Raw genomic sequence first — 25,269 nt, 5'->3', positions numbered from 1 at the left:
CATATTGTCGTCGGGTGCTTCACCTGACACGTGGCAATTTTCAATTCACCGGTCCGTACGACGCTACTTGACTTTTTCACGCGACACTCGATCGCGGAATCTAATATCGGTTTGACGTTCGTTCCTCTCCTTCGTCAATTAAAATATAATCCAGAGTATATAGAAACAAAAAAAAATAGTGAATTTCAGAGGATCGAGTGAAATTGAAATTGTTGGTTATTTATTTCGTTGATCCTCGTTACTGGGATGTTTATGTTTAGGGGTTGAACAGTGAATTCAAGATAATAACGACTGTTTAACATCAGTTTGAGCAAACGTTGAGTGTTCATTCATCGGTTGTAAGTAAAAGTCACGTTGCCACTCAGGTTATGCTTAAAAATAGAATGGTAGTCGATGGCTGTTGGTCGTCAATTGCGAATGTTTAGTTTGCACCGTGTCGCGGGAGGCTTTTAATAAAATCGAGTTGCCAATGTCGAGGGTGGTTTAGGGATGGAGGCTGGATATAAAAGCGAAGGTACAGTTTCTGGATTCGAAAGAGTGGGTCAAGTGATATCGACCATGCAGGAGCAGAAGAGGTATAGGAAGGTTTGGTTTCGCGAGTCACTCCTGCGTCCATCTTTGTCTGCCTTGAACGACCGATTATATTTGCCAGGCCACATTGTGTCGTTCACCAGCGGACCTAAGGTAGATCAAACGTATTTGCCCACCGTTTCTGTTGACCTATGGCAAACGGGACAGTGACGCAACTCATTGTTTAGGTATTAATAGACTTTCCATCCTCCTGCCCTTTTTCGTTTCTGGGATTTAATTATGCACGCGTCGTTCGATTCCTCCATCTGGATTATTCAAATGGCTCTCGGAAAGTCAATATCGCACATTATTATTCAAGTTTTTTATACTATGTTTACATATTTTGCAACAGACCTGGAAGCCTCCGTTTAAAGCGATTATTTGCAAATAAAATAGGATAAAACTACGCGTTCTCCAGTGGAATATTCTCTCGTCAGACGTGCTATAGATAGATCACGTCAATAGACAAATTCCAAAAACTCAGCAATAAATAGAAACAGAGAACATTCTCATACGATATCATACACAGTATATTTTCGTACCTTTTTCGGAATAATTTTCATATGATTGCACAAAGAATTTGATAGAAATCTCGAAGATGTGATAACGAACCCCTGATGAGTGGTGTGTAGGTGCGGAATGCGATTGACTGAGGGCCGTATAAATAAAAAACTCCAACTAAATATCAGGATACACCTGTCAGCGGCCACCAGGTGGATTCCCCCGGTCCCGTGGACGCGAATCTCGGTGATTTCGCGTCGGTTGGCGGCGTTTCTCAGCGCAGACTCGCGCCTCTTGTTCGAGTCCACGCCCCCTGGCTGCGTCGACGGGGTGTCGAGAGGAGTCGCGAGGTGGAGAGGAAAGCGTAGGTGGTCGCGGGAGAAGGACAATCGCGTAGGAGAGGCGCGCGAGAGGCAGACGGACGCAGAAGCGGAGGGTGGACGCACCCCCGTGGATCCTCGTGACGTCACGGGGGTCGAATCAATATCGTGGAACCGTCCAGCTGCCGGTCCTCGACTGCCAGGAAGACAGCGTTCAGTACGGGGTGGCCTCCACGACCGTTCACGACTCTGACACCGCGTTCTCTGCGAGAACAAATGTTTTTCACTCGTTTTTCCAAATAATCCTCGACTTTTCCCTCCCCCCAAAACTACCCCCCCATTCGTCCCGGGTCTCCTTCGATTTCTACAGTCTCTTCGTCCCGTGTCATGTTCTGATTCGCGCGCGAAAGTGAGTCGAGTTTCCATCGAAACGCGCGTGATTTGGTGGGAACAAGTTCGAAACGTCGCCAGGGTCGAAGTGTAAGTATTATTTTATTGTGCGCGTGTATACCTGATTTTTATCGTTCGCGCGACACCTGTGCACGTCGAATCTATCGATCGAGCTGCACGTGAATCGCTCTATAGTGGAAAAGGGGAGGAATCGATCTCGGGGGGATGAAATTGTTCGAAAGTGGTGCCTGATTCCTCTGGCGATTACGTAACAGTGTCTTACAATTATACCAGTGTCCATGATCGACGATTTAACGCTGTCGGAGATGTCGAGGAACACTTTGCAAGATTTTTAAATTGGGTTCAAAGGTCAATTTTTTGCAATTTTCTTGCGGCCGGTTAGCTGTATTTTAGGTTTACAATTTTAATCAATTATTGTAGAAATAGTGTTAATATTTCGTGACATTTGAGAAAAAAGTTTGCGAGCATACTGACGATACAAACGAACAGGTTGTTTTCGTAGAGGAATCCAGGTCACCGAAGTTTATTTATCATTCTACTGCAGAGGACGTTGAGATTATTTCGAAATATTGTTAGAGTTAGTGCATACGCGACAATTTCATTTTTCGTGGTATTTCGGACAGTGTAAACATGAATTAGTAAATAGTAAACACTGAAGATCGCTCAGGAGCATTCGTAAATAGAAAATACGACGAAGAGCTACAAGTTTTTCTTGAAAGAAGAGGAATACGTGGTTCTATTTTAAAAATTTGAAATGTCATTAATCTAAAATATCATACGTGATATCCTGTATATATTTCAGAAGCTGAAGACAATTGCAACAAAGTGTAGTATTTTAAATCTCAGAAATAAATGAGTGATAATATGGACGACGAATTCCAAAAATTGAATGTTTTCCTATTGTCATTTAAGATGTGAAAAGTATTGGTATAGTTTGATGCTGGAGTAGTTTGTTTCGTGAGAGAATTGAGGGGTGTACGTGGGTTGTTTCAGGTGAAGGACCTTACCGATCGGCGCGATCGGTGCTGGGGAAACGTGGACGCAGGAGAAAATCGAGGAGGAAGCAAAGGTATCAGCAGGCTTGGTGAAAATCGATGGCCATCAGCGCCCATGGGCGGCCTCGCGTTTAGAACAAGGAATAGCCCCTCCCAGAAGACCTCGCTCCGGTGGGGTGACTGCTGCCCCCCGAATTCCAACCCTCCGTCGTCATCGGTCGTCTGGAAGGACCGTCATCAGGACATGCCGCCGGTACCCGTGTGAGGCTGTCCCCCGCTATTGCGTGATTGTACACCGCGGGGTCTTCAGAGGTACCATTCAAACTTCTTACAACTTTACAAAAATAACTCACACCTCTCCAACTGTTCCATTCTGTTGTTCATCGATGGAAAATAGGAAAGTGTAGAGCGATACGTTGGTCAACTTAACTAATTGGGGTACTGACAAATGCAATAGTCATTCAATCTTCTTACTATCTCCACAAAAGGTACACATGTTACCACCTCTTCAATTTCTAGATTTGCTATTGATTGATATGGTAGAAAATAGGAAAGTGATGAGCAATATGTTGATCAACTTAACTAATTGGGGTACTGACAAATGCAATAAGTCGTTCAATCTTCTTACTATCTCCACAAAAGGTCCACATGTTACCACTTTTTCAATTCCTAGATTTACTATTGATTGATATGATAGAAAATAGGAAAGTGTAGAGCAATATGTTGATCAACTTAACTAATTGGGGTACTGACAAATGCAATAAGGCGTTCAATCTTCTTACAATCTTCCAAGAAGCATTCCCAACTAACACAGCTTTCCACCATTTCAAATTCTTAAATCTACTTCAATTCCTAGATTTGCTATTGATTGATACAATAGAAAATAGGAAAGTGTATAGTAATAGATTGTCTCTATCAATTGGTGTACTTTCAAACATAATAAGTCATTCAAACTTCTTACAACTTCCCAAGAAGCATTCCCAACTAACACACCTTTCCACCATTTCAAATTCCTAGATTTGCTATTGATTAATGCAGTAGAAAATAGGAAAGTGTAGAGCAATACATTGATCAACTTAACTAATTGGGATACTGACAAATGCAATGGTCATTCAATCTTCTTACAATCTCCACAAAAGGTCCACATGTTACCACTTTTTCAATTCCTAGATTTGCTATTGATTGATATGATAGAAAATAGGAAAGTGTAGAGCAATATGTTGATCAACTTAACTAATTGGGGTACTGACAAATGCAATAGTCATTCAATCTTCTTACAATCTTCACAAAAGGTCCACATGTTACCACTTTTTCAATTCCTAGATTTGCTATTGATTAATACAGTAGAAAATAGGAAAGTGTATAGTAATAGATTGTCTCTATCAATTGGTGTACTTTCAAACATAATAAGTCATTCAAACTTCTTACAACTTCCCAAGAAGCATTCCCAACTAACACACCTTTCCACCATTTCAAATTCCTAGATTTGCTATTGATTAATACAGTAGAAAATAGGAAAGTGTAGAGCAATACGTTGATCAACTTAACTAATTGGGGTACTGACAAATGCAATAGTCATTCAATCTTCTTACAATCTTCACAAAAGGTCCACATGTTACCACTTCTTCAATTCCTAGATTTGCTATTGATTAATATGGTAGAAAATAGGAAAGTGATGAGCAATATGTTGATCAACTTAACTAATTGGGGTACTGACAAATGCAATAAGTTATTCAAACTTCTTACAATCTTCACAAAAGGTCCACATCTTACCACCTCTTCAATTCCTAGATTTGCTATTGATTAATATGGTAGAAAATAGGAAAGTGTAGAGCAATACGTTGATCAACTTAACTAATTGGGGTACTGACAAATGCAATAGTCGTTCAATCTTCTTACAACCTCCCAAGAAGCATTCCCAACTAACACACTTTTCCACCATTTCAAATTCCTAAATCTACTATTGATTGATATGATAGAAAATAGAAAAGTGTAGAGCAATACGTTGATCAACTTAACTAATTGGGGCACTGACAAATGCAATAGTCATTCAATCTTCTTACTATCTCCACAAAAGGTCCACATGTTACCACTTTTTCAATTCCTAGATTTGCTATTGATTGATATAATAGAAAATAGGAAAGTGTAGAGCAATACGTTGATCAACTTAACTAATTGGGGTACTGACAAATGCAATAGTCATTCAATCTTCTTACAACCTCCCAAGAAGCATTCCCAACTAACACAGCTTTCCACCATTTCAAATTCTTAAATCTATTATTGATTGATATGATAGAAAATAGAAAAGTGCAGAGCAATACGTCGATCACCTTAACTAATTGGGGTACTGAGAAATGCAATAAGTCGTTCAATCTTCTTACAATCTCCTGTTAAGGACCACATCTTATCACCTCTTCAATTACTAGATTTGCTATTGATTAATACAGTAGAAAATAGAAAAGTGTACAGTAATACATCGACAATTACAACCAATTGGGATAGTTACAAACATAGTAAGTCATTGAAACTTCTTGCAACATCCACAAAAAGAATCCTCATCAACCATTTCCACCATTAAGATTCCTAGATCTACTATTGATTGATATAATAGAAAATAGAAAAGTGTACAGTAATACATCGACTATTCCAACCAATTGGGATAGTTACAAACATAATAAGTCATTGAAACTTCTTGCAACATCCACAAAAAGAATCCTCACCAACCATTTCCACCATTAAGATTCCTAGATCTACTACTGATTGATATAATAGAAAATAGAAAAGTGTACAGTAATACATCGACTATTCCAACCAATTGGGATAGTTACAAACATAGTTAGTCATTTAAACTTCTTACAACTTCCCAAGAAGCATTCCCAACTAACACACCTTTCCACCATTTCAAATTCCTAGATCTACTATCGATTGATATAATAGAAAATAGGAAAGTGTAGAGTAATACATCGACTATTCCAACCAATTGGGATAGTTACAAACATAGTTAGTCATTCAAACTTCTAACAACTTCCCAAGAAGCATTCCCAACTATTCACGTCTCACACCTTTCCGCCATTTCAAATTCCTAGATCTACTATCGATTGATATAATAGAAAATAGAAAAGTGTACAGTAATACATCGACTATTCCAACCAATTGGGATAGTTACAAACATAGTTAGTCATTCAAACTTCTCACAAATTCCCAAGAAGCATTCTCAACTATTCACGTCTCAAACCTTTCCACCATTAAGATTCCTAGATCTACTATTGATTGATATAATAGAAAATAGAAAAATGTACAGTAATACATCGACTATACCAACCAATTGGGATAGTTACAAACATAGTTAGTCATTCAAACTTCTCACAACTTCCCAAGAAGCATTCCCAACTATTCACGTCTCACACCTTTCCGCCATTTCAAATTCCTAGATCTACTATCGATTGATATAATAGAAAATAGAAAAATGTACAGTAAAACATCGACAATTCCAACCAATTGGGATAATTACAAATATAATAAGTTATTGAAACTTGTTGCAACATCCACAAAAAGAATCCTCACCAACCATTTCCACCATTAAGATTCCTAGATCAGCTATTAATTAACACCACAACTGCCAGACGTGGTTGAAATTATTATATGAATTTTCATTCATAATTTCTAATAAAAATTCTTGCAAATTTACTCAACTATTTTGACTTTACATATTATTAATTAATAATATTATAATACAATATAATACATTTATTTCGTCATCAATAAATACGAAATAATTGTTAGCAATTCTACAATTGATAGGAAAATAGAAAAATGTATAATAATATAATATATAGCATAGTACTTCTTCGTCAACAAATACAACATAATTATTGGTAATTTTATCGTTGATAGAAAAATAGAAAACAGTATAATATTATAATATATAGTGAATAATAATCGATTATCCGGACTATAGAAGTACTTGCAAACATAGTAATGATTCTGTTAATTTTATTTGTAACGTGTAAACGATTTATTTTATTAATCCTTTGTCTGTTAATTGGGATGCATCGAAGGTCTTGAGCCTTGACGGTTTCGTTTGTATGGCGTGTTTTTTTATGTCAGTACGGCTATGTGCTCCTTATGATACAGCCGGTTACCGCGAAGGGTAAAACCGGGACTAATGGGATTAGAGGGTGAACTCAGCCGCGCGATTTAAATGCCTTCTGGGTAGGAACATAGAATTTACACTTAATTGCACGCATTAGGCGCGAACGCATCGACCACAGCGTAAATTGAGTAGAAAATATCCCACTAAAAACTTAGATAACATCCTCCAATCACTGTGCCTTGAATATCGTGTTTGCTGTGGTTTGACGAGGATGTACATCGTTTGCGTGCATCCAACCTCCTCGAAATTCAATTGACCGCCAAAAGGTCCCAAAAAATCCCACTAAAAACTTAGGTAACATCGTTCAATCACTATCTGTGCCTTGAACATCGTGTTTGCTGTGGTTTGACGAGGATGTACATCGTTTGCACGCATCAAACCTCCTCGAAATCCAATTGACCGCCAAAAGGTCCTAAAAAATCCCACTAAAAACTTAGATAACATCCTTCAATCACTATCTGTGTCTTGAACATCGTGTTTGTTATGATCTGACGAGGATGTACATCGTTTGCACGCATCCAACCTTCTGGAAATCCAATTGACCGCCACAAAGTCCCAAAAAATCCCACTAAAAACTCAAATAACATCCTTCAATCGCTATTTGTGCCTTGAATATCGTGTTTGCTGTGGTTTGATGAGGATGTATACCATTTGCACGCATCAAACCTCCTCGAAATCCAATTGACCGCCAAGAATTCCCAAAAAATCCCACTAAAAACTCAAATAACATCCTTCAATCACTATCTGTGTCTTGGATATCGTGTTTGCTGTGGTTTGACGAGGATGTACATCGTTTGCACGCATCCAACCTCCTCGAAATCCAATTGACCGCCAAAAAGTCAGAAAAAATCCCACTAAAAACTCAAATAACATCCTTCAATCGCTATTTGTGCCTTGAATATCGTGTTTGCTGTGGTTTGATGAGGATGTATACCATTTGCACGCATCAAACCTCCTCGAAATCCAATTGACCGCCAAAAAATCCCACTAAAAACTTAAATAACATCCTTTAATCGCTATCTGTGCCTTGAATATCGTGTTTGCTATGGTTTGACGAGGATGTATGTCGTTTGCACGCATCAAACTTCCTCGAAATCCAATTGACCGCCAAAATTTCCAAAAAGATCCCACTAAAAACTTGGATAACATCCTTCAATCACTATCTGTGTCTTGAACATCGTGTTTGCTGTGGTTTGAAAAGGATGTATACCATTTGCACGCATCAAACCTCCTCGAAATCCAATTGACCGCCAAAAGGTCCCAAAAAATCCCACTAAAAACTCAAATAACATCCTTCAATCACTATCTGTGTTTTGAACATCGTGTTTGCTGTGGTTTGACGAGGATGTACATCATTTGCACGCATCCAACCTCCTGGAAATCTAATTGACCGCCAAGAATTCCCAAAAAATCCCACTAAAAACTCAAATAACATCCTTCAATCACTATCTGTGCCTTGAATATCGTGTTTGCTGTGGTTTGACGAGGATGTACATCGATTGCATGCATCCAACCTCCTGGAAATCTAATTGACCTCCAAAAGGTCCCAAAAAATCCCACTAGAAACTTAGGTAAAATCCTTAAATCACTACTTGTGTTTTGATAATCGTGTTTGCTGTGGTTTGACGAGGATGTACATCGTTTGCGTGCATCCAACCTCCTCGAAATCCAATTGACCGCCAAGAATTCCCAAAAAATCTCACTAAAAACTTAGGTAAAATCCTTTAATCACTACTTGTGTTTTGATAATCGTGTTTGCTGTGGTTTGATGAGGATGTACATCGTTTGCACGCATCCAACCTCCTGGAAATCTAATTGACCGCCAAGAATTCCCAAAAAATCCCACTAAAAACTTAGATAACATCCTTCAATCACTATCTGTGTCTTGGATATCGTGTTTGCTGTGGTTTGATGAGGATGTATACCATTTGCACGCATCAAACCTCCTCGAAATCCAATTGACCGCCAAAAGGTCCCAAAAAATCCCACTAAAAACTCAAATAACATCCTTCAATCACTATCTGTGTTTTGAACATCGTGTTTGCTGTGGTTTGACGAGGATGTACATCATTTGCACGCATCCAACCTCCTGGAAATCTAATTGACCGCCAAGAATTCCCAAAAAATCCCACTAAAAACTCAAATAACATCCTTCAATCACTATCTGTGCCTTGAATATCGTGTTTGCTGTGGTTTGACGAGGATGTACATCGATTGCATGCATCCAACCTCCTGGAAATCTAATTGACCGCCAAAAGGTCCCAAAAAATCCCACTAAAAACTCAAATAACATCCTTCAATCGCTATCTGTGCCTTGAATATCGTGTTTGCTATGGTTTGACGAGGATGTACATCGTTTGCATGCATCCAACCTCCTAGCAATCCAATTGACCGCCACAAGGTCCCAAAAAATCCCACTAAAAACTTAGATAACATCCTTCAATCACTATCTGTGTCTTGAACATCGTGTTTGTTATGGTTTGATGAGGATGTATACCATTTGCACGCATCAAACCTCCTCGAAATCCAATTGACCGCCAAGAATTCCCAAAAAATCCCACTAAAAACTTAGATAACATCCTTCAATCACTATCTGTGTCTTGAACATCGTGTTTGCTGTGGTTTGACGAGGTTGTATGTCGTTTGCACGCAGGTATCCAAACTTCTCGAAATCCGATCGACCGCCAAACCTCTCGGATTTGCGTCTCCGTCAGTTCGAGTTCACGCACGTGGACCCGTACTCACCGAAGATGATCAACATTGCTGGTGTTATATCAATCGTTCTATTCTACGTGCTGATCCTGGGCGTAGGAATATGGGCGGCCAGGAAGAAGGAGGCCGGAAACGACTCCGAGGAAGAAGTCATGCTAGCGGGTCGCTCGATTGGACTGTTCGTCGGAATATTCACTATGACGGCGACCTGGGTCGGTGGCGGTTACATCAACGGCACCGCCGAAGCGATCTACACGAGAGGTCTTGTCTGGTGCCAGGCGCCATTCGGATATGCTCTTAGCCTCGTTTTTGGTAAGCTCGAACTCCCCTCTATTCAGATCTCATCAATTTTTATTTTCTTTTTAACCTCCGTTAACCTTTGAATTTTTTGTAAATAAACTATTACAATTTTTTAAGTAAAATTTACAGGGTTCATTCACACATATTTCAGTGATATGCACAAATTTTTTCGACGAGAAACAGTTAAAATTGGTGGCACTGCATCCTTTCAAACATAGTCAAACATTGTCGATTTTAAAATGCACTAGTATCAAGTGTATTTTTTTTTACTTTCTTGAAGAATTTTTTGTAAACAAACTATGAGACCTTTCTCAGTCAAATTTACAGGGTTTATTTACACATATTTCAGTGATATGCACAAATTTTTTCGACGAGAAAGAGTTAAAATTGGTGGCACTGCATCCTTTCAAACATAGTCAAACATTGTCGATTTTAAAATGCACTAGTATCAAGTGTATTTTTTTTTACTTTCTTGAAGAATTTTTTATGAACTAACTATGAGACCTTTCGCAGTCAAATTTACAGGGTTTATTTACACATATATCAGTGATATGCACAAATTTTTTCGACGAGAAAGAGTTAAAATTGGTGACACTGCATCCTTTCAAACTTAGTCAAACATTGGCGATTTTAAAATGCACTAGTATCAAGTGTATTTTTTTTTACTTTCTTGAAGAATTTTTTGTGAACAAACTATGAGACCTTTCGCAGTCAAATTTGCAGGGTTTATTTACACATATATCAGTGATACTTTCAAATTTGTTAAGCGAAAAAAAATTAAAATTAGTGGCACCAATTCTAAATGAATTCTGTTTATGGATTTTGTCTTCTAGTGTGATAGACATTTTTTAGACTTTCTTTGGGAATTTTTTGTGAACAAACTATGAGACCTTTCGCAGTCAAATTTACAGGGTTTATTTACACATATATCAGTGATATGTACAAATTTTTTCGACGAAAAAAAATTAAAATTAGTGGCACCAATTCTAAATGAATTCTGTTTATTGATTTCGCTAAGGAGTCTTCTAGTGTGATGGACATTTTTTAGACTTTCTTTGGGAATTTTTTGTGAATAAACTATGAGACCTTTCACAGTCAAATTTACAGGGTTTATTTACACATATATCAGTGATACTTTCAAATTTTTTAAGCGAAAAAAAAATTAAAATTAGTGGCACCAATTCTAAATGAATTCTGTTTATTGATTTTGCTAAGGGGGTCTTCTAGTGTAATGGACATTTTTTAGACTTTCTTTGGGAATTTTTTGTGAACTAACCATGAGACCTTTCGCAGTCAAATTTACAGGGTTTATTCATAGATACTGAAGGGTTGTTTCAAAATTTTTTGACCGAAAAAAACCTAAAATTGGTGACACTGTGTAATGTCAAACATATTCAAATCACGTTCTTTTTAGACTTTTTTGGAGAATTTTTTATCACCAAACTATGAAACCTTTCGCAGTCAAATTTACAGGGTTTATTTGTAGATATTGAAGGGATGTTTTAAAATTTTTTGGGGCGAAAAAAAGTTAAAATTGGAGGCACTGCATAATCTCACACAGAGTCGCTTTTAAAATGCATTATTGCAAAATGCATTCTTGTTAGAGTTTTTTGGACAATTTTTTGTGAACAAACTATGAGACATTTCGCAGCCAAATTTACACGATTTATTTATAGATATTGAAGGGATATTTTGAAATTTTTTGGGTAAGAAAGAGTTAAAATTGGAGGCACTGTGCAATCTGGAACATAGTGAAACATAGTCGCTTTAAAAATGTATTTCATACCAGTGCATTTTAGACTTTCTTCGACAATTTTTTGTAAATATACTATTAGATATTTCACAGTCAAACTTACGTGATTTATTTATAGATATTGAAGGAATATTTTAAAATTTTTTGGGTAAGAAAAAGTTAAAATTCGAGGCACAGCATAATTTCAAATATAGCCAAACATAGTCGCTTTTAAAATGTACTTCATACCAGTGCATTTTAGACTTTCTTAGGGAATTTTTTGTGAACAAACTATGAGACCTTTCGCAGTCAAATTTACAGGGTTTATACATAGATATTGAAGGGATGTTCCAAAATTTTTTGGCCGAAAAAAACCTAAAATTGGTGACACTATGTAATGTCAAATATATTCAAACCGCGTTTTTTTAGCCTTCTTGGGGAATTTCTTTGTGAATAAACTATGATCTTTTATTAATTAGTAGCCTAGTAATTTAAGTCTGAAATACTCTGATTAACAGTGAGGAACGTGGATGATTGTGTTGTTGCAGGAGGTATATTCTTCGCGAATAAAATGCGGGAACAGGGGTACATCACGATGTTGGACCCCCTTCAGGACGCATTTGGTGAACGCATGGGTGGTCTTCTGTTTCTTCCTGCCCTCTGTGGCGAGGTCTTCTGGGCCGCGGGTATTCTGGCAGCTCTAGGTGCTACATTAGCAGTCATCATCGACATGAACCAGGGTGCCTCGGTCATTTTGAGCGCCTGTATTGCAGTTTTTTACACTCTCTTCGGAGGTCTTTACTCTGTTGCTTATACCGACGTTATTCAACTTTTTTGCATCTTCATCGGTTTGGTGAGTCTGTTAATCTCTCTATCCTAATCGCCTTTCGTTTCGAGACATTACCAAGCGTGGTATTTCAATGTTTTAAACGCTGTGGTGGCCGTAGCTGACAAACTCGCGTCGTTTCCAGAGAAGGTCTTAAAGTTGCTTGATTACGCGAATCCTGTGGCCGAGTCGGTTTTGCCAGATCGATATTAGAGCTCAGGAGCTGCAAGTATTTATATTACCAAATTTATCCGGTGCCTATGTAGGCGGTGACCCACTTCCTTTCAAGAACATTATCAAACTGTTATTCCAAACTCTGGCGGATTAAGATCATTCGAGCTACAGCGAACGACCTTTCCTCCACCACCCACGAAAGATATTTCCAATAATATAATCTCTTTCTTTATTAATACGAACTAAATTAAGATCATACAGATTCAAGCATCCATCTTGAAATCATCTTTAAACTTCACTCAAATCATAATGAAGCAAGCATAAATTTTAAAATTATCTACGAAATTTATTTTCGGTGCAGTTGAAAATATTTACAATTTTAGAATAATATAATCTCTTTCTCTATTAATGTGAATTTAATTTAAATTATAAAGTTGCAAGCATTCATCAGAAAATTATTTTAAATTTCATTCAAATTATGATTATGCAAGCATAAATTTTAAAATTGTCTACGAAATTTATTTTCGATGCAGTTGAAAATATTTACAATTTTAATATAATCTCTTTTTCTATTAATGTGAATTTAATTCAAATTATAAAGTTGCAAGCATCCATCAGAAAATCATTTCAAATATCATTCAGATTATGATTATGCAAGCATAAATTTTAAAATTGTCTACGAAATTTATTTTCAGTGCAGTTGAAAATATTCACAATTTTAGAATAATATAATCTCTTTTTTTATTAATGTGAATTTAATTCAGATTATAAAGTTGCAAGCCTCCATTTTTAAATTATTTTAAACTTCATTCAAATCATAATGAAGCAAGAATAAATTTTAAAATTGCCTACGAAATTTATTTTCTTGAAAATATTTACAATATAATTTCTTCTTCTATTAATGTGAATTTAATTCAGATTATAAAGTTGCAAGCATCCATCAGAAAATCATTTTAAATTTCATTCAAATCATAATGAAGCAAGCATAAATTTTAAAGTTATCTACGAAATTTATTTTCGGTGCAGTTGAAAATATTTACAATTTTAATATAATCTCTTTCTCTATTAATGTGAATTTAATTCAGATTATAAAGTTGCAAGCATTCACCAGAAAATCATTTTAAATTTCATTCTGATTATGATTATGCAAGCATAAATTTTGAAATTTTCTACGAAATTTATTTTCTGTGCAGTTGAAAATATTTACAATTTTACAATAATATAATCTCTTTCTCTATTAATGTGAATTTAATTCAGATTATAAAGTTGCAAGCATCCATCAGAAAATCATTTTAAATTTTATTCAGATTATGATGAAGCAAGCATAAATTTTAAAATTATCTACGAAATTTATTTTCGGTGCAGTTGAAAATATTTACAATTTTAATATAATCTCTTTTTCTATTAATGTGAATTTAATTCAGATTATAAAGTTGCAAGCCTCCATTTTTAAATTATTTTAAACTTCATTCAAATCATAATGAAGCAAGAATAAATTTTAAAATTGCCTACGAAATTCATTTTCTTGAAAATATTTACAATTTTACAATAATATAATTTCTTCTTCTATTAATATGAATTTAATTCAAATTATAAAGATGGAAGCATCCACCAGAAAATTATTTTAAATTTCATTCAAATTATAATAAAGCAAGCATAAATTTTAAAATTGTCTACGAAATTTATTTTCGGTGCAGTTGAAAATATTTACAATTTTACAATAATATAATCTCTTTCTCTATTAATGTGAATTTAATTCAGATTATAAAGTTGCAGGCCTCCATTTTTAAATTATTTTAAATTTCATTCAGATTATGATGATGCAAGTATAAATTTTAAAATTGCCTACGAAATTTATTTTCGGTGCAGTTGAAAATATTTACAATTTTACAATAATATAATCTCTTTCTCTATTATTGTGAATTTAATTCAGATTATAAAGTTGCAAGCATCCATCAGAAAATCATTTTAAATTTCATTCAAATTATGATGATGCAAGTATAAATTTTAAAATTGCCTACGAAATTTATTTTCGGTGCAGTTGAAAATATTTACAATTTTAGAATAATATAATTTCTTCTTCTATTAATGTGAATTTAATTCAAATATTAAAGTTGCAAGCATCCATCAGAAAATCATTTTAAATTTCATTCAGATTATGATGATGCAAGCATAAATTTTAAAATTGTCTAGGAAATTTATTTTCGGTGCAGTTGAAAATATTTACAATTTTAGAATAATATAATCTCTTTTTCTATTAATGTGAATTTAATTCAGATTATAAAGTTGCAAGCATCCATCAGAAAATCATTTTAAATTTCATTCAAATTATGATGATGCAAGCATAAATTTTAAAATTGTCTACGAAATTTATTTTCGGTGCAGTTGAAAATATTCACAATTTTACAATAATATAATCTCTTCTTCTATTAATGTGAATTTAATTCAGATTATAAAGTTGCAAGCATCCATCAGATAATCATTTTAAATTTTATTCAGATTATGATGATGCTAGCATAAGTTTTAAAATTGCCTACGAAATTTATTTTGGGTGCAGTTGAAAATATTTACAATTTTACAATAATATAATCACTTTCTCTATTAATGTGAATTTAATTCAAATTATAAAGTTGCCTCCATTTTAAAATCGTCCACGTATGTTTGAAAATTCGCTACAAACGATCGAATATTTTATATTTTCCAAAGTAGATTATTAATGATAATAGTTCTCTACTTGAGAATACATCTCTAGCTCGAAATATTCGCCTTCCATTTACTCTAATTAATCGCGATAAAACCCCCATTGCGATACCATCGTCTGTATTTATCATCCGAGAGAGGACTCCTTTCATTTCGCGTTTATGCAAATACCTCTCATTAATTAACGTCCATGATTAAAGGCCTCCATCTTGGATTTAAAAATTTCAATGGAGAAATGACACATTTCTTTCTCTCGCGAAACACGTGGACTTTATTTAAAAATAAATAAAATTAGAATAAAGGTCTCCATCTTGGATTTAAAAATTTCAATCAAGAATCCACACATTTCTATCTCTTACGAAACTCGTGGACTTTATTTAAAACGAAATAAAATTAGAATGAAGGCCTCCATCTTGGATTTAACAATTTGAATGGAGAAATGACACATTTCTTTCTTTCACGAAACGCATGGAATCTATTTAAAACTAAATAAAATTAGAATAAAGGCCTCCATCTGGGATTTAACAATTTCAATGGAGAATTAACACATTTCTTTCTCTCACGAAATGCATAGACTCTATTTAAAACTAAATAAAATTAGAATAAAGGCCTCCATCTTGGATTTAGCAATTTCAATAGAGAATTAACACATTTCTTTTTCTTATGAAACGCATAAACTCTATTTAAAACTAAATAAAATTAGAATAAAGGTCTCCATCTTGGATTTAAATATTTCAATGGAGAATTAACACATTTCTTTCTCTCACGAAATGCATAGACTCTATTTAAAACTAAATAAAATTAGAATAAAGGCCTCCATCTTCGATTTAGCAATTTCAATAGAGAATTAACACATTTCTTTTTCTTATGAAACGCATAAACTCTATTTAAAACTAAATAAAATTAGAATAAAGGTATCCATCTTGGATTTAACAATTTGAATGGAGAAACGACACATTTCTTTCTCTCACGAAATGCATAGACTCTATTTAAAACTAAATAAAATTAGAATAAAGGTCTCCATCTTCGATTTAAATATTTCAATCGAGAATCCACACATTTCTTTCTCTTACGAAACACGTGCACTTTATTTAAAACCAAATAAAATTAGAATGAAGGCCTCCATCTTGGATTTAACAATTTCAATGGAGAATTAACACATTTCTTTCTCTGGACCTGATTTAAAACTAAATAAAATTAGAATAAAGGCCTCCATCTTGAATTTAAAAATTTCAATGGAGAATTAACACATTTCTTTCTCTCACGAAACGCGTGAATTCTATTTAAGACAAAATAAAATGAGAATAAAGGTCTCCATCTTCGATTTAAATATTTCAATCGAGAATCCACACATTTCTTTCTCTTACGAAACACGTGGACTTTATTTAAAACCAAATAAAATTAGAATGAAGGCCTCCATCTTGGATGTAAAAGATTTCAATGGAGAATTAACACATTTCTTTCTCTGGACCTGATTTAAAACTAAATAAAATTAGAATAAAGGCCTCCATCTTGAATTTAAAAATTTCAATGGAGATTTAACACATTTCTTTCTCTCACGAAACGCGTGAATTCTATTTAAGACAAAATAAAATGAGAATAAAGGTCTCCATCTTCGATTTAAATATTTCAATCGAGAATCCACACATTTCTTTCTCTCACGAAACACGTGGAGCTTATTTAAAACCAAATAAAATTAGAATAAAAGCCTCCATCTTGAATTTAACAATTTCAATGGAGAATTAACACATTTCTTTCTCTGGACCTGATTTAAAACTAAATAAAATTAGAATAAAGGCCTCCATCTTGGATTTAAAAATTTCAATGGAGAATTAACACATTTCTTTCTCTCACGAAACGCGTGAATTCTATTTAAGACAAAATAAAATGAGAATAAAGATGTGGTGATTTTAATTACAGTGGATGTGCATTCCATTCGCCTGGTCGAATCCAAAAGTAGAGTCTCTTGGTTCCATGGAGGTGGATTGGATAGGTCAAGTGAACTCGAACGAGTACTGGTCCTACGTAGATTATGGATTATTGTTGATATTCGGTGGTATTCCCTGGCAAGTGTACTTTCAACGAGTCTTGTCTTCGAAAACAGCAGGAAGGGCCCAATTGTTGAGCTACGTGGCAGCAATAGGTTGCATCCTCATGGCTATTCCACCTGTCCTCATCGGAGCAATCGCCAAAGCAACGCGTAAGTCTTCAAACTAAACGTTACTATTCAATTCCCTGAATCGTATTTCGCTCGATTTATTATTTATTTTTCACGTGCAATTCTCTTTACATTTTACTAGGAGGACTATGTTATTTCTGCTTATTTATACTTTGTCCTTGCATTGTTTATTTATACGTACCCGTTTGTCGCGTAAAATTTGTAAAGAAGGTCGCTCATCGATATTCCACGCGACTCCATTCTCCAGAAAATCGAGTAAATATCGTTGCTCGCAGATACTCGTATTAATATTCATAGTCAGAACGTGATAAATTATGAAAGAAAATAACAAACGCAGTGTCGTGTATGAAAATAAATTTATTATACTGGGTGTTCGGCCATCTATGGGAAACATTTTAATGGGGGATTCTAGAGGCCAAAATAAGACGAAAACGAAGAATAGTAATTTGTTGATGGAGGCTTCGTTAAAAAGTTATTAACAATTAAATTCAAAAATTTCAAATTGTTTTGAAAAAATTATTGTCGGTTGCAGGGGTCTATAACAATAATTTTTGGTCAACAGACATACCCTCGAAATCCTAACCACTTTCGAGAAAAAAATTCGAAAAGGTGCGAAATTTTTAGACGAAATTAAAAAATTTCAAATCATACTAAAAAAATTATGTTTAGATACAGGGGTTAATTGCAATCATTTTTGGTCATTACACTTACCCCCGAATTTTTACGCCCTTTCGAGAAAAAAATTCCTTACCTAAAATAATATTTCTGGTCAGAAATGTTTGACCAAAATTTCATGCAAATCTTTAAAACGTCATAACTTTTGAACAGATTGGACGATTTTAATGTTTAAAAAAGCAAACGACGCGTATTTTAGTGAAGAATATGTAGAAATTGTAAAAATATTCGAAAAGTTGGTCCTTGACCTCGCAAAATGAGAAAAACCTCATAAAAATGGTCTAATTTTCAAACGTTTATAATTTCTATAATAGTGAATATATTTGAATGAAACTTTTTCCTAAAGTAGGGCTCATGGGTACCTACAAAAAAGTATTAGACAACTTTTCTGTAGAGCGCCAACCAAATTTATTAAAAATGAAAAACTAATTTTTAAGAAAAATCGACATGGGGTAGCTGCTGATATTTTTCGGCGAAAAAAAAAATTTCAAATCGTTCTGAAAAAATTAGTTTTATCTAGTGGGGTCAATTACAATCATTTTTGGTCAATAGACATACCCCCGAAATCCTAACCACTTTCGAGAAAAAAATTCGAAAAGGTGCGAAATTTTTAGATGAAATTAAAAAATTTCAAATCATACTAAAAAAATTACATTTAGATACAGAGGTTAATTGCAATCATTTTTGGTCATTACACTTACCCCCGAATTCTTACGCACTTTCGAGAAAAAAATTCCTTACGTAAAATATAATTTCTGGCCAGAAATGTTTGATCAAAATTTCATGCAAATCTTTAAAACGTCATAACTTTTGAACAGATTGGACGATTTTAATGTTTAAAAAAGCAAACGACGCGTATTTTAGTGAAGAATATGTAGAAATTGTAAAAATATTCGAAAAGTTGGTCCTTGACCCCGCAAAATGAGAAAAACCTCATAAAAATGGTCTAATTTTCAAACGTTTATAATTTCTATAATAGTGAATATATTTGAATGAAACTTTTTCCTAAAGTAGAGCTCATGGGTACCTACAAAAAAGTATTAGACAACTTTTCTGTAGAGCGCCAACCAAATTTATTAAAAATGAAAAACTAATTTTTATGAAAAATCGACAGGGGGTAGCTGCTGATATTTTTCGGCGAAAAAAAAAATTTCAAATCGTTCTGAAAAAATTAGTTTTATCTAGGGGGATCAATAACAATCATTTTTCGTCAATAGATATACACCCGAAATCCTACGCACTTTCGAGAAAAAAATTCCTTACCTAAAATATAATTTCTGGCCAGAAATGTTTGACCAAAATTTCAATTCAAATCTTTAAAACGTTATAATTCCTGAACGGATTGGACGATTTTAATGTTTAAAAAAGCAAACGACACGTATTCTAGTGAAGAATATGTAGAAATCGCAAAAATATTCGAAAAGTTGGTCCTTGACCCCATAAAATACAAAAAACCCCCTAAAAATGGTTCAATTTTCAAACAGCCATAATTCCTATAATAGTGAATATATTTAAATGAAACTTTTTTCTGAAGTAGAGCTCATAGATACCTACAAAAAAGTATTAGAGAACTTTTCTATAGCACGTCAAACAAAATGACTAAAAATGAAAAACGAAATCTTAAGAAAAATTGACAAGGGGGTGCCTAAATTTTTCGACGAAAAAAAAAAATTTCAATTCATTCTAAAAAAATTATTTTCGATGACGGGGGTCAATTTTAATTATTTTTGGTCAAGAAACATATCCCTGAATTCCTACCCCTTTTCGAGAAAAAAATTCGAGGAGTGAAATTTTTCGACGAAAAAAAAAATTTCAAAGCGTTCTGAAAAAATTATGTTTAGCTAGGGGGATCAATTACAATCATTTTTGGTCAATAGACATATACCCAAAATCCTACCCACTTTCGAGAAAAAAATTCCACTTTAAAAAATTCCAAATCTAAAAAATTGGTCGCTGTCATTTCTCAAAAAAATATCATAAATATGGAAAATTGATATACCCTATGCTATTGATCGTAAAATACTGTAAAACCTTTGTGTCTTTCATTTATTTCTAATTAGAATTACACGTTACAACAGATTCTACAATGTTTATTGCTATTGTGGGGTTGTTTTGAAATTATATTCCACGCTTTTGCAAAGTATAAAACGTCGAATGAATTTTAACGCGTGCAGGGAGAGTTTTTCGACGAATTGCACGGTGTTTTTTCGCGGAATAGAAGCATGGAAGATACCGATACAGTGTATCGCATTAGTTCCGGTGATTCTATTGTATTGCGTGTTGCTGGACGAGTCGCATTACTACCCTCGCCCTCGCATCCAGAACGCCATATGACAGAATCCCACGCTATTGTACACACTGTGGGATATCAAGGCACCCTTCGACCCACACACCCTTCCGTTACAACACCGACCCGCTTAGCCCTGGAACTTAGTAAATACCAGCAGTCCTCTCTCTGCAGTAGTACGAAATGTCAAGTAGCTTCCGAATGTTGGCGGTCGAGGGGAGAGGGGTGGATGTAGAGCAAACCGAGTCTAATTCAATCCCCTTTAGCTTTGGGAACCCATGAAACATATTTCCGTCCCCATAACTAAACAAGCAGAACAGTCAACGCGGAAAAAAGGCTCGAGACGATGTTTAATTCATCATCCCCCCACTAAAATTAATGTCTCGCGTTTCGAGAGTCTCAAAATATACATTGTTAAAGTAATTAGAGAAACAGAAACGAATATATGAATGACATTTATTTTTTTTAGAGACTCTTGTTCTCGATATGCTTTCGTAAAATTGTAAAAGAAAAAAGGACAATGTATAGGGTGTTTGGCCACCCCTGGGAAAATTTTAATGGGGAGTTCTAGAGGCCAAAATAAGACGAAAATCAAGAATACCAATTTGTTGATGGTGGCTTTGTTAAAAAGTTATTAACGTTTAACGTTCCGTCCGTACTGAATTTTTCTCTCGAAAGTGGGTAAGATTTCGGGGGTTGGTCTATTCACCAAAAATAATTGTGATTAACCCCTGTAACTAGAAATAATTTTTTTAAAACGATTTGAAATTTTTTAATTTTGTCGAAAAATTTCACACCTTCTCGAATTTTTTACTCGAAAAGGGATAGGAATTTAGGGATACGTCTATTGATAGAAAATGATTTAAATTGACCCTCGCAAACGGAAATAATTTTTTTAGAACGATTTGGAAAATTTTTTTTTCCCTGAAAAATTTAGGCACCTACCCCCTGTCGATTTTTCTTAAGAAATCGTTTTTCGTTTCTAATGAATTTGTTCGACGCGCTACCGAAATATTCTTTAATACTTTTTTGTAGGTACCTATGAGCTCTACTTTAGAAAAAAGTTTCATTAAAATATATTCACTATCGTAGGAGTTATGGTCGTTTGAAAATTGGACCAATTTTATGAAGTTTTTCTCATTTTGCGGGCTCAAGGACCAACTTTTCGAATATTTTTGCAATTTCTACATATTCTTCACTAAAATACGCGTCGTTTGCTTTTTTAAACATTAAAATCGTCCAATCTGTTCAAAAGTTATGGCGTTTTAAAGATTTGCATGAAATTTTGGTCAAACATTTCTGGCCAGAAATTATATTTTAGGTAAGGAATTTTTGTCTCGAAAGTGCGTAGGAATTCAGGGGTATATCTAATGACCAAAAATGATTGTAATGGACCCCTGCAACTGAAAATAATTTTTTTAGAACGATTTGGAAAATTTTTTTTTCGCTGAAAAATTTAGGCACCTACCCCCTGTCGATTTTTCTTAAGAATTCGTTTTTCGTTTCTAATGAATTTGTTCGACGCGCAACCGAAATATTCTTTAATACTTTTTTGTAGGTACGTATGAGCTCTACTTTAGAAAAAAGTTTCATTAAAATATATTCACTATTGTAGGAGTTATGGCTATTTGAAAATTGGGCCATTTTTATGGGGTTTTTCTCATTTTGCAGGGTCAAGGGGTCACTTTTCGAATATTTTTGCAATTTCTACATATTTTTCACTAAAATACGCGTTGATTGCTTTTTTGAACATTAAAATCCGTCGATCCGTTCAAAAGTTATGACGTTTTAAAGATTTGCATGAAATTTTGGTCAAACATTTCTGACCAGAAATTATATTTTAGGTAAGGAATTTTTTTCTCGAAAGTGCGTAGGAATTCGAGGGTATGTCTAATGACCAAAAATGATTGTAATGGACCCCTGCAACTGAAAATAATTTTTTAAGAACGATTTGAAAAATTTTTTTTTCGCCAAAAAATTTTACACCTACTCGAATTTTTTTCTCGAAAGTGGTTAGGATTTCGAGGGTATGTCTATTGACCAAAAATTATTGTTACAGACCCTCCTAGCTAAGAATAATTTTTTTAGACAGATTTCAAACTTTTTTCTTTCGTCGAAAAATATCAGCAACTACCCCCTGTCAATTTTTCTTAAAAATTCCTTTTTCATTTTTAATAAATTTGATTGGCGCTTTACAGAAAAGTTGTCTAATACTTTTTTGTAGGTACCCGTGAGCCCTACTTCAGAGAAAAGTTTCATTCAAATATATTCACTATTATAGGAATTATGGGCGTTTGAATATTGGGCCATTTTTATGGGGTTTTTTCCATTTTACGGTGTCAAGGAACAACTTTCCCAATAGTTTTACAATTTCTTCATATTCTCTAGCAAAATACGCGTCGTTTGCTTTTTTAAACATTAAAATCCGTCAATCCGTTCAGAAGTTATGATATTTTAAATATTCCTATGAAATTTTCAGGCAACGTAAATTACATTTTCGGTAAGGAATTTTTTTCTCGAAAATGCGTAGGATTTCGACGGTATGTCTGTTCACCAAAAATCATTGTAATTAACTCCTGCAACTAAAAATAATTTTTTTAGAACAATTTAAGAATTTAAAAATTTCAGGGGAATCATCCATTCATGATCAGACATAGTAGTTACGGTAAGCAATTTTTTTCTCGAAAATGCGTAGGATTTCGGATGTATGTCTATTCACCAAAAATATTATCAATTGACCCCTGTAATCAAAAATAATTTTTTCAGAATAATTTATAATTGTTTATTTTCTCCACTTAAACAAATATATAAGATTCATTTCTCGAAAAATAATGTAAATTTCCAATATTGATATACACTATTTTATTGCTCATAAAAAATTATAAAACCTTTCCCCCTACCACTTTTCTTTAATTAGAACAATTTTCGAGAAAATCACTATCTAATGAGAGCTTAAACACCCTCAGTAAATTCTTCCATACAGCTGAACTATAATAGTCGATTTTAAAGAACTAGATTTTATTTATTATGTTTTGTAAAAGTGTTTCAGCGACCATGTTGTTAATGACGATGGGATTTGTGCAATCTGTTGTAGCTTGGAACGAAACGGGGTACACCGGTCCCTATCCTTTCACCGAGGATCAAACGAGCATGATTCTACCGATGGTTTTGCAGTATTTGACACCAGATTTCGTTTCCTTTTTCGGGTTAGGCGCAGTATCAGCAGCAGTGATGTCTTCGGCAGATAGTAGCATTCTTTCGGCTAGCTCGATGTTCGCCAGAAACGTGTATAAATTGATCTTTCGCCAGAGGGTAAGTTCACTACGTAGATCGTCGTTGCTTTACTTTTAACTTCATCTCACACATTCGATCGACGATTTACGCCAATCGCTTCCGTACTTTGTCTCGCATCGTACGTGGCGAATCACCATCAGTCACGATCATTTACAAAATCGTTATCACCATTACCATCGTCATCACCATACGATTCGACGATTCCTCACGCTATCGCTTCCGACTTTAGTTTCGAGCCCTGTGGCGCACGTCGATTTATCATTTCCATCATTATCATTACCATATACATCACATGATCTTCGATTTAAACGTCCTCGTCGCCGACTTGGAAGAACGCACGAAGGTAATTGACTCGAAACGTTCAAGGACCGAGAAATACAAACATCCTCAGACACCTCGCCAAACATCGTCATCACGTTCCCCCCACGTCTTCGTGTACGCTTGAAACCATTTAGTAGCGCGTTCTCGAACTCGCCAGAGGCTGGAATGGTAGCTCTCTACAAGCCCGTTTCCCCCCTGAACAGGCGTCGGAAATGGAGATCATCTGGGTGATGAGAGCGGGGATAGGCGTAGTCGGCGTGTTGAGCACGGTGATGGCGTTGACGATACCCTCGATCTACGGGCTTTGGTCGATGTGCTCAGACTTGGTCTACGTGATCCTCTTCCCACAGCTACTGATGGTGGTCCACTTCAAAGAGTACTGCAACACTTACGGCAGTCTCTCCGCGTACATAATCGCGTTCATGGTGAGGATCAGCGGCGGCGAGCCGTTGATGGGTCTGCCCGCGCTGATCCACTATCCGGGATACGACGAGGAAACGGACACCCAGGGTTTCCCCTTCAGGACGATGGCGATGCTGTTGTCGTTGATTACGTTGATAAGCGTGTCGTACGGCACGCAAGTGGCCTTCCTGACTGGTAGACTGGCGCCTGGCTACGATGTCTTCAGGTGCGTGGTTAATATACCGGAAGACGTCGAGAGGGTCGGTCCAGACCCGGCGGAGGGCGAGCAAATGGCCGTTCTGGCTGCTGGCGTCGGGAGACTCTACGGTAGCAAGGACGAGTCGAACGGACGAGTGAATCCTGCGCTCGAACCGGACTACGACATGGATCCGGGATACAAGGTAGCCGGGGCACCGGAACCCGTCGTCGGCGGGGGTGGCGGGGGCGGAGCTGGCGTACAGCTGGTGCCACATGGCCCCAACGCACCGCGACAGCCCCAATCCAGCACCGCGTTCTAATCCCTGGTTCCGTGATCGGATGCTGTGACCAACAATAAACGCGGCGGTCTAGGCCCTTTTCCTCTTTCGTTGCACCCTTCACTTTATTTCGTGTCCATCGCCCAGTTTTCATCGTGTTCGAGCTTTTACTAGGTCCCAATGGTGCCCCTCAAAGGGTAATTCTCGTCTAACAACTTCAAAATTTTAAGTTTCTTATCTT

At 35.4% G+C, this 25,269-nt stretch overlaps 1 protein-coding gene across 1 annotated transcript; it reads left to right on the top strand.

The window, feature by feature from the left end:
* Positions 1 to 1,616: 1,616 nt before the first annotated feature.
* Cht (choline transporter) lies at positions 1,617 to 25,269 on the top strand. The gene is made up of 7 exons (XM_076780775.1): positions 1,617 to 1,871; positions 2,796 to 3,109; positions 9,604 to 9,974; positions 12,243 to 12,547; positions 17,315 to 17,594; positions 23,630 to 23,847; positions 24,354 to 25,269. Exons 3-7 carry the CDS (start codon positions 9,701 to 9,703, stop codon positions 25,068 to 25,070), a joined length of 1,794 nt encoding a protein of 597 aa, XP_076636890.1. The 5' UTR covers positions 1,617 to 1,871; positions 2,796 to 3,109; positions 9,604 to 9,700; the 3' UTR covers positions 25,071 to 25,269.

Source organism: Colletes latitarsis, chromosome 13 (genome assembly GCF_051014445.1).
Source record: "Colletes latitarsis isolate SP2378_abdomen chromosome 13, iyColLati1, whole genome shotgun sequence".
NCBI lineage: Eukaryota > Metazoa > Arthropoda > Insecta > Hymenoptera > Colletidae > Colletes > Colletes latitarsis.
The sequence above is the reverse complement of the archived record's forward strand: the minus strand, read 5'-3'. Positions and strand labels throughout refer to the sequence as shown.